Here is a 10,676-nt window from a genome sequence, read left to right on the forward strand (position 1 = left end):
TCTGATGGAATACCGCGCCCCCATATCAGTATAAAAGTCCCCTCGGGGTATCAAAATAAAGGTCCCCTTTTCAGCTATATGGTCGCTACTCATACCGGTTACATATTAATTGTTGTTTGTATTATGGTATAAACAGTGCAAAATTAATCAAGAATTTGACTAAAACAACACCTGATGCACTGACAAATATAATACATTTTCATACCCGTAGTATCATATTTGATACACACATTTTCAGCACGTTTTTCTATAAAATATTTCATGATATATTAAGTTATTATTAGTTAGTTCGCAATAATGAAGACTCATTTTGAAATATAACTAATTTTCGCTACATTGCGCTTACTTGCCCGTCAGTTATTCTTGAAAAAAAAAGACGTTTTCCATCTGAACTACATAGGTCATCCACCAGAGGGCAGAATACAGGTATATGATTATATACAACGGGTTTTTGAGGAAAGGGATAATCATATTACTGACGTAGAGGTCTTAAATATGATACATGTGGCGTTATAGGGAGTTAATGTAATATTCTATTCACTCATGCAAATAAATAATTGTTTGATAACAAAGAAATACACTTGTTTTAATTCTTTTTTCCTGCATACATATCACTTGTCCACCCTCCCCCTCCCTAAAAATTAGTTTATAGCATGTTTACACCCTAAATACACCAGTGACTGAGTACAACCCTTGTGGACCAGGTGCCTGGCTTTGACTATTTTTCTGCCATTAAACTAGCAAACGTGGGTTGGCCATGACGTAAAATAACTTGTGCCTTCAAATTGTCAAAAAAAAGTCCAGTGTCTTGTAAAGTGAGGTATGAAACAGATACCAGGCCGCCTCAGTGAGGGTCAGCGTAAGTTTTATTAATTTGATTTTGCGGTTTCAACTGTTTCATTGGAATCAATCCAAGCAGCAGCATGAAGACTGTAAACCAAAGAAGTGGGGCGATGCCTGAGAAGAACAACTCAGTCAATCCTCACGTCTCCTCTCTCCTCAGGCGATTGATGGACTCTGAGCATGAGACATGTACAAAAGATGAGGACTCTTCTCCATTATTCAAATGGAAATTGTTCTTAGTCTTTTATTTATACCTTTTGCTTATACCATAAGATTTAGGAACACACTGAAAAAGAGCAACTTTAATACATTTGAAGGTTGAAGTTATTGGAATTTGTTACGGCTGATTTGGTGGAATATGTTTTTGGACAGAACTGTCAAAAAATGTGGAATGAAAATGCAGTTTAATGGTTGAATCTGTAGCTTGCCTAACTTGCTATAAATTGCACACACATGCAGCATTAAAGTGACAGGGAGCTATTAGAACAGAGTTGTTGTATTACATTAACACAGACCAGCAAAAATACCATAACATTATTCTAACATTAATGTCATGTTGTTCTTAATAGATTTCTGTCTCAGGTCCTGATTTCAGATTGAACCTTTAATCTAGAATATGGTCAGTTTTAAAAACACTTGACTTTGTGTCAACTCATTTTCAAGTTAATGTCATCTTTCCTGTTAATGTGAATTTGTTCTGTGTGGGTCTCTGTCTCAGGCTGTCATTTTATTCATAGTCTCATTTAAACCACTTAACAATATGCATACATTGCATAGTTGCTAATTTAAAAAATAAAAATTAACTTGTAAAAAATTCTACAACAACATACAGTATTGTGAATTATTAATAGTATTTATTGCCAATTCCAGTTGAAAAGGTAACGTCTGTAATTTGAGTAAAATGCAAGATAATATTTTAAACCACATTACAGTTAATTTTTATTTTTCTGTTTAAAAAGATAGTTGCTGTAATTTACATATGACAAAACCTGTAAAAGACATTTTGTAATTATTTTCTAAATGAAATGAAGATGCTTTGTTACTCCCCTTGGGGAAATTCTCTTTTCACCTACCCCATCTTGCTCTACTTGACACACGGGCACAGACAAAGGTAACAGCAAACCTGGCAGCAAAGGGCAGCCACCTGTAGGGACACCCATGGAGCTGGGGGTTCTACAGTGATTAACAGCAATTTTGCAATACCTTTCTGGCAGCTTTTTTTGCTAGGTATTTACAGTAAATTCCACAGTCAATTCTACACTAAAACAGACGTCATTCCTAAGCGCAGCATGGACTGCTTCCAGACACAGTATCAAATGTGACTTCCAGAGTCTCTTGAGAAAGCTGGAGATGCCTCATCCCCAGGTAAGAGAGCCTGCAGTAGGCAGCCTACCAAAAGAGGGCCTTTCCTGTTCCCTTCGTGAATTATAAAACCAGTGGAGAGAGCTCTCCTGTTGCAGTTTCAAAGAGAAGACCAACATGGAGAATTTTGGACTGAGGTTTTGCAGTATGAGGGTGCTGAAGGAAAAAGGAGTTTCAAAGACATTGGTCTGCCTGTACTACCGATTTTGTCTCTGTCAATTTCAGATGTTCATGTAGAACGTGAATTTACTTATGTGACATTCCTTAAATCTGACCACCAAAACAGAATGGTTGTAAATTTGCTGTGCAGTTTGGTAGACGTACGATTTGGACTGCAAAGAGATGGACTGATGCAGAGGCGGAGCTATGGACAGGCCTGGATGAGCTCTGCTGGGCCCACCCATTCAGATGAATGAAATTGCATTTTTTAAATATATTACCAGCTTCTAACTCTGTTCCTATACATCACTGTTGTTACTGTGGCAAGTACGACAGAATGTGTGAGCTCCCTCTAGTGGTGCTCTAGGTAGAACACCACAGTCATGGCTGTATTATTGTTGCAGTCACCATGTTGTAAATATCTAAGCCTATTTAAGAAAATGTAGGGTAATGAGCTTCACTCAGGCCCACCCAGATTTAATACAGGTCCATCCATCAGCCACTTTTCCATATTTAAATGCTGCAGGAGGATGCTCACATGAAAAAATAAAGTAAGGCTAATTCACTTCTTTATCCAAAACTATTTCTTTCCTCATTCATTACAAAGAAAAAGCTTTAACCTGTGCGTGCATTGCTTAATTTTAAGCAGCATTATGGAGTATTTTTGGAGATAGAAAAGTTTATGAAGGGTCTGATTTTGGGTATCTTTTACTTGTGGTTTGGGCTATAAAATTGGAAGGAATTGCCAACTTTGACTGTGCAAGGTCTGCGCTGTTCTCATCCGTGGGTCAGTCATTAATTTGGGGGGGGGGGGGGGGAATATTAAAATATGGAGATATCCCCGAAAATAATATAATTCTCCATATTCAAAATAATACGGATAAAATTAATATATCTCATCAATTAATTTAAAGTTTTTTTTTTTACCCCAAGCACACCTATGCTTCCTGACAATGGTTTAGTCTAAAGTCCTACTCTGGGGTACATTTCCTGTACCACGATGCATGTTAGCAAAACACAAAAATATGCCAGGAAAATAGCGAGAGATCAAAGAAAAAAGATACATTCTGTGGGCCATGGCTGCTGCCGCATGGCAGAGGGTGTGAGGGGGAAGTGCAGGGACGATGTCAGCATCACCAAAAGGAGGGCTGCAGCTCTCTGGAGGGAGCAGGAGAGGAGGGCTGGGGGAGCACCATTTTACCTCCTCTCACTCCTGGGGAGGACCGAGTATTGGCCATCCTAGATCTGAGAGGCACTTGAGGGAATCCCGGGGTGCATAAATCTCTGTAGTCTACCCATCTCCCAGGCATCTATGCTTTCTACTCCCCAGCCACTTCCTCTTGGCCCACCAACATTTGGCCCCCTGTAGTGTGATCACCAGGGTTCCTCAATATGTGGCACCTCCACACCTGGCTCCTCTACATCAGCCATCCCTTATCTGGGCCCCTCTACATCAGGCCCCCTCTGACGTGGCCCTCAGTCCCTCAGGGTGACACTGTCCCCTGAGTCCCCAGAATCCCTTTCAGTCTGGGAGATCACCTAACCCACCCATCCTGCTGCCTAATGCCGGTGTCGTGCTGTAAACTGTCCCCCTGCCACGGAATGTAATCCCTCATTTTAAAGGCAATGTCGCTTCACTTCTCCTGCGCGGCAGCAGCGTCCGCTTGCTGTAACATCGGTTGTCTTGTTTAAGCAGACTAAAAACTCACATTTTTGGATGCAGGTTTGGATGCTGTTCAACCAAATAGTTACTTCAGCATTAGTTTAAATACACGAACTCGTGGCCATAGGTGGAAATTAGCGGGAGAACATTTCAAGCTGGATTTAAGGAAGCACTTCTTTACACAGCATGTAGTCAGAGTATGGAATAGCCTTCCTGATAATGTAGTGCAAGCTGAATCCTTGGGTTCCTTTAAATCAGAGCTAGATAAGATTTTAACGACTCTGAGCTATTAGTTTAGTTCTCCCCAAGCGAGCTTGATGGGCCGAATGGCTGTACAGTTCACTGTACAGTTCCTTATAATGGGCGCCAATGTAATGTGTAGAGTGGCAAATAAACTGATTCACCATTTACTCTCTTGTACATCACTTAAAATGCTTGTTTTAAATGCAAATATGTGAATGTAAATGTAAGCAGTAAAGCTGTTTTTCTGTTTGCATGGTGGAAAGAACATTTAATCTGCCTTTTAAGTGTGATTAGAAGATCTAATGCCTGTGTGCTTGAAATCAGATGATCGCTGGTTCAAACCCAGCCACAGCACGTCTCTGGGTCCTTGAGCGAGGCCCTTAACACCCAGTTCAGTGGGCATCACTACAGGTGGCTGCCCTTTGCAGACTTACTCTGTTTACTGTTAAAAAACAAAGAGAGCAAGTTGAGGGAGGTGTAAAGACAATTTATCCACAGGGACCAATAAAGTATCAATTCTTATTAATGTATGAGAGACTGTCTAATATAAGATTAATAACAGACTCATACTGTGCTGAGCTTGTCTGAGAGAGATGATTAGCAAATGCTCTCCCACAGTGTTTCAGCACTCTGTACAAAGAACTTTACAGTATATGCTCAGTATCTGCTCCTGTTTATCTAATTGTTCTCATTTTAACTGGATGTTAAGGAGTAAATTAATAAACGTCATGTAAGTGCACATTAGAATGCGCTTTCACTGTTACTTAAGTTCCCATGTGAACAGCCAATCAGATCAGCCTGATGTGTGTCTCTCTGTTTCCTCTCTGTTTCCTGCCCTTTCATCCCGATCACAACCATGATCTCTCACTTAGCAGCAGGGCAGTTTATTCTAAACAGTGGAACCACAATGATGTTCAGACTCTTTGGCTTTCTCATTTTCATTAGTAAGGCCATAACATAGAAATTATTTTTGGATTTTAACATTTTCATTTATCTGTATGATGTGATCAGTGGAATTTGGCCATTTAATCTTCATCATAGTTAGTAGTTATTTAGATTACTATTATATGTCTTATTTGATTATGATTTTTTTTGTTTTTCTGTTTTTGCAGACACTGCACTGACTACAGATGTTGTTCAGCCCAGTTACCTGATGAGGGTTCAGCTTGGAGACAGTGTGACCCTGACATGCTTCTGTCAAGGAGAAACAACTTTTGTTACTTGGTTTAAGCAAGCTGCTGGTCAGAAGCCCCAGCCCATGGCGAAAGCACTTCTCTACGTACCTGGTGAATTTTACAAGGAATATAAAAACATAAAACGTTACTCCTTACTGAATGCAGAGGGGAGTTTTAACCTCACTATTTCTAACGTGGAGCCGTCAGATTCTGCAGTGTATTACTGTGCTGCTGTGTTTCTTTATGAGGTCACCTTTGGGAATGGAACCTTTGTCATAATCACAGGTAAATGAGATTCCAACTATTTTCATATTTGCTTTAGTATAATGTCAGTAAGATTATTCCCTGTAAAATAATTTTGACACTTGAGTTGTTTGTTAATATAAAATTAGCAAAGATACCTTATTGTCTGCTTTGTTCCATAAATGTTTTTCTAAACAACATCAAACAAAAATTATTTATTATTCTTCTTCTTATTATTATTATTATTATTATTATACAATTTGTTGCATTTTGCTTGCTGTCAGAAATCGTCAGCCAAAATAAATAACCTTCTTTTTTTAGAGATGTTAATGTTACACATTGCAGCCTCTTTAAAACAAATAACATAAATAAAATGTATAGGACTATGCAAAAATCTTAAGCAACAAAAGAAAATGATTTTTGATGTTATTTATCTGAGCAGTCAGTGTGTATTCACTCTGAAAAAAAATGCATGATTTAACATAAGAACTAGGGATGTGCACCATTCAGAACTGATTTGAGAACGAAATTCTCAAATACATATCCTAAAATTCAAGATTTTGAATACATATATGAACGTAAATTTCAGTTCATTTTGTTAATCTGAATTAAATTTGAATTGTGGTTGTAAGCAGGTTGTGGCATTGAAATTCATATTTGAATTTAAAGAAGAAGAACGAAAAAAGGTTTGGATTCAAATTCAAGTTCATATACGTACTGTAGGTGTGGCTTTTAACTATACAGTCTATTATTTAAATATAAATTATACATAAACACATTAACATTGTTATACATCATTGTTATAAAAATGTTGTTTTGTTCAGAATGAAATAATGCAACATTTGAAGTGTCACCTAAAATAATAATTAAACTGTCATTTTGTGCACCATGGTGGATCTGCTCATAGGAAGAGCTGAGTGTCTCTCCTTAGAAGTCAGTTTTGGCTGCAGTGACTGCAGTTTCTAACCTAAGAAACGTCCTCTTTTTGTGCATCAAAAGTCAAACTAGTGCCTATTCCTGCCATGAAAGCTTCACATAATTTCACCGATACCTGAGCCAACCATGTTTATCAGAGGATGCCAACCCTTTGGCTGCAGCTTTCTCTACACACGCTGAGAGAGTCTTCAGTGCAGCAGGAAAAGATTTCAGGCCAGAAGATTGCAAATTAAATCATGAAACCTTTGAAGATGATATTATTCTGACTAAATGTAATAATAATGAAAAATTAGCAATGTGTTTTGGAATAAAGCATAATTGCATTTGCGATGACGTTTTGCTTTTCACTGTAGTGCTATGGTTGAACGGAAAAACGTACTTTTCTACACATAAGAAAACAAATAGGAGCAACTACGAGACCAAGTAATTCCTATTGCTATGTATACGTTTTCTTTAATGTTAAAAGATAGACAAACTAGTAATGGGCAAACAGCTCTTCGGCTCTTGAATTAAATCATGCAGGTACTACAGCAAAATGCTCAAAAATACCAAAACACTTCAACAGCTAAATATGCAAAAACAATAAATACCTTCCTGTGGAAAAGAGGCAACATAAATTGAATGTAAATTGACAGAGTTACAAAAATCATGAAAATACAAAGTACACTTTACACACTTAATTTCTTTGAATTGAAAATAATAAAATTCATCTACCTTCATACACTAATACCAGACATTATATGATTATAATGTTTGTTATTATCATATAATTTTTATTTAGGTATTATGTAGGTGCAGTTGATGTATAGTGTTAAAGAATATATACTAATAAGCAGTAATACAATAAAAAGAGACAAGAATGTCAGCTGTTCTCCAAGAAGTTACTGATTTCTTGGATGGCTAGAAGAACATCGATTCAGTTCCCAAACCTCTCAAAAATCAGTAAGAAATATTTTTGAGGATCTGTATTTTCCATTGTTATTCTCAAAGCGTTGTCATCATGACTATTTTGCTTTTCAGGTAAAGACTCCAACAGCAGGACAGTGGTACAGCAGCCTGTGTCTGACACATTGCAGCCAGGAGACTCTGTGAGCCTGCAGTGTACGATAGAGACTGGGAGCTGTGCAGGAGAACACAGTGTTTACTGGTTCAGACATGGATCAGGAGAATCCCTTCCTGGAGTCATTTACAGCCACGGAAACAGCAGTGATGAGTGTGAGAAGAGCCCTGAGGCTGGATCTCCTACACGGAGCTGCGTCTACAGCCTCCCCAAGGGGAACCTCAGCCTCTCCGATGCTGGGACTTACTACTGCGCCGTGGCCATGTGTGGGGAGATGCTGTTTGGGAACGGCACACAGCTGGATATAGATGGTAAGCTTTAAAAAGAGTCCATGAAACCATTTCAAAATCCAAATGCAAAAAAATCCAGCAGTCAGAAATGAGAGTGTAAATCCATTATTATCGCTGTACTGTGGTATATCATCAGTTTCATCATGCCAGTTACATTAGATGTTTTTTTCTCCAGGATTCCATTGTTCTTCAGAGATGATGGTGCTTATCTGTCTCTCCATTATAAGAGCTGGACTTCTACTCTGTGCTCTGCTGATATTCACCCTCTGCTATGGCGCAGTCAAGGTATCCTAGTCAATGTGTACTTTACAAATTCCTCTGGCGGAATTTTTATTGAGCTTAAGCTGTTATCGTAGAAGCTGATACCTTGCAAAAGACAATCTTCACATTTTATTTTAAATCAATTTTGAATACATTTTAATCAATATGTTCAGTCTGAAAAAAATATTTGCATAATTTCTACAATCTGATATCTGCCATTTAACTAATTCTGTCATATAGCAATAGATTGTAGTCTGTGATGTTTTATCTGTTAATTTATCATCTCTTACTTAGCAACGAAGAATGATACAATGATACTTTCTGCATATAGGCTGTTCAGAAATGCCTTTTCCATTGGTTTTTAAGCCTGACAGTTCACTCGAAACATGTGAAATGAAAAAAGTGGGTCAAATTAATTTTACTTTTTCCATTACTTAATGAAATATATACTATGCAACTTGTCCATTTAAATTTATACAATTTTCAATGTTAGGGAATGAGCTGTAAATAATGATCTATTATATTTTGTTTATGGCAATTAAACTCAGCTTAATCTCGGAAGTGTGGGTAAACTGGTAGAAATCATTCATTACTTTGGATAATTCTGTACAAAATTATATAGTTCAAAGAGAAAAAAGTTTTACAATCTGTAAGCTCATGGTTAAATCTTTGGAAGCAGCTGCTCATTTTGTGTGTTTAGAGGGATGGGATTAAAGCATTATGAACTTTTGCTGTTTTAAGGTACAATTATTCTATTTCATTTTAGCTGTTCACAGGATCTGAATTTGTCATATATTATGTATGAACTAGTGTAGAAGAGGGTATATTCATGTATACTGTTAAGTTGCATATATGTGTTGTTATACGACTCAAATCATGTGTGTACGTTCCTTATTATGGGATATATGTATGTGTGCAAATGAAGATTTTTGTCCCAGATAAAGGAAACATATAATGAATGTAATTTCTTTCCTCCATTAATTATAATTAATTATCTGGTTGTCTCAGGCAGCGTTAATTTTTGGAAGAATTTTTTATTTAGTTTTAGTCTTAGTCACTTACTGAAATCTGTAGTTGAATTAAAGTCACATTTTAGTCTTTTATTTTTGCTTTGTTTTAGTTAAGATTTAGTCAGTGGACCTTAATTTTAGTCTAATTTTAGTAAATTGTTTTGTCAAAATTTGCTCTGGCAGGTTAATGATACTGAAATGGATTTTGCTGAAGGATATTTCTCCTTGAGAAGCAAGCAGACCTTATACATGAGCAAACATTACAGTATATATAAGCAGACATTATACATAAGCAGACATTACAATATACATAAGCAGACATAATACATAAGCAGACATTACAGTATACATAAGCAGACCCTATACATAAGCAGACATTACAGAATAAATAAGCAGACCCTATATATAAGTAGACCCTATACATAAGCAGACATTATACATAAGCAGACCTTATACATAACCAGACATTACAGTACACATAAGCAGACCATATACATAAGCAGACGTTACAGTATACATAAGCAGAACCTATACATAAGCAGACATTACAGTATACATAAGCAGACCTTATACATAAGCAGACATTACAGAATACATAAGCAGACCTTATACATAAGCAGACATTATACATAAGCAGACATTACAGTATACATAAGCAGACATTACAGAATACAGAAGCAGACATTACAGTATACATAAGCAGACCCTATACATAAGCAGACATTACAGAATACATAAGCAGACATTACAGTACACATAAGCAGACCATATACATAAGCAGACGTTACAGTATACATAAGCAGACCCTATACATAAGCAGACATTACAGTATACATAAGCAGACCTTATACATAAGCAGGCAATACAGTATACATAAGCAGACCCTATACATAAGCAAACATTATACATAAGCAGACATTACAGAATACATAAGCAGACCTTATACATAAGCAGACATTACAGAATACATAAGCAGACCTTATACATAAGCAGACATTATACATAAGCAGACATTACAGTATACATAAGCAGACATTACAGAATACATAAGCAGACATTACAGTATACATAAGCAGACCCTATACATAAGCAGACATTACAGAATACATAAGCAGACATTACAGTATACATAAGCAGACATTATACATAAGCAGACATTACAGAATACATAAGCAGACATTACAGAATACAGAAGCAGACCCTATACATAAGCAGACATTACAGAATACATAAGTAGACCCTGTACATAAGCAGACCCCATACATAAGCAGACCTCATACATGAGGAGACATTACAGTACAGTATACATGAGGAGACATTACAGAATACATAAGCAGACATGACAGTATACATAAGCAGACCCTATACATAAGCAGACCCCATACATAAGCAGACCTCATACATAAGCAAACCTTATACATAAGCAGACAT

At 36.9% G+C, this 10,676-nt stretch overlaps 1 protein-coding gene across 1 annotated transcript; it reads left to right on the forward strand.

The window, feature by feature from the left end:
* The first annotated feature begins 5,137 nt into the window (after nt 1–5,137).
* LOC125722381 (tyrosine-protein phosphatase non-receptor type substrate 1-like) lies at nt 5,138–9,193 on the forward strand. Its single transcript, XM_048998540.1, has 4 exons — nt 5,138–5,214; nt 5,383–5,730; nt 7,645–7,995; nt 8,150–9,193. Exons 1-4 carry the CDS (start codon nt 5,178–5,180, stop codon nt 8,266–8,268), a joined length of 855 nt encoding a protein of 284 aa, XP_048854497.1. The 5' UTR covers nt 5,138–5,177; the 3' UTR covers nt 8,269–9,193.
* Nucleotides 9,194–10,676: the final 1,483 nt, after the last annotated feature.

The sequence above is a fragment of the Brienomyrus brachyistius genome, unplaced genomic scaffold (genome assembly GCF_023856365.1).
Source record: "Brienomyrus brachyistius isolate T26 unplaced genomic scaffold, BBRACH_0.4 scaffold38, whole genome shotgun sequence".
NCBI classification, from domain to species: domain Eukaryota; kingdom Metazoa; phylum Chordata; class Actinopteri; order Osteoglossiformes; family Mormyridae; genus Brienomyrus; species Brienomyrus brachyistius.

Coding starts and splice junctions, on each gene's coding strand:
- LOC125722381 (XM_048998540.1), top strand. CDS start 5,178: ATGATGTTCAGACTCTTTGGCTTTCTCATTTTCATTA. Junction 5,215..5,382: donor TGGCTTTCTCATTTTCATTA/GTAAGGCCATAA, acceptor CTGTTTTTGCAG/ACACTGCACTGACTACAGAT. Junction 5,731..7,644: donor AACCTTTGTCATAATCACAG/GTAAATGAGATT, acceptor TTTGCTTTTCAG/GTAAAGACTCCAACAGCAGG.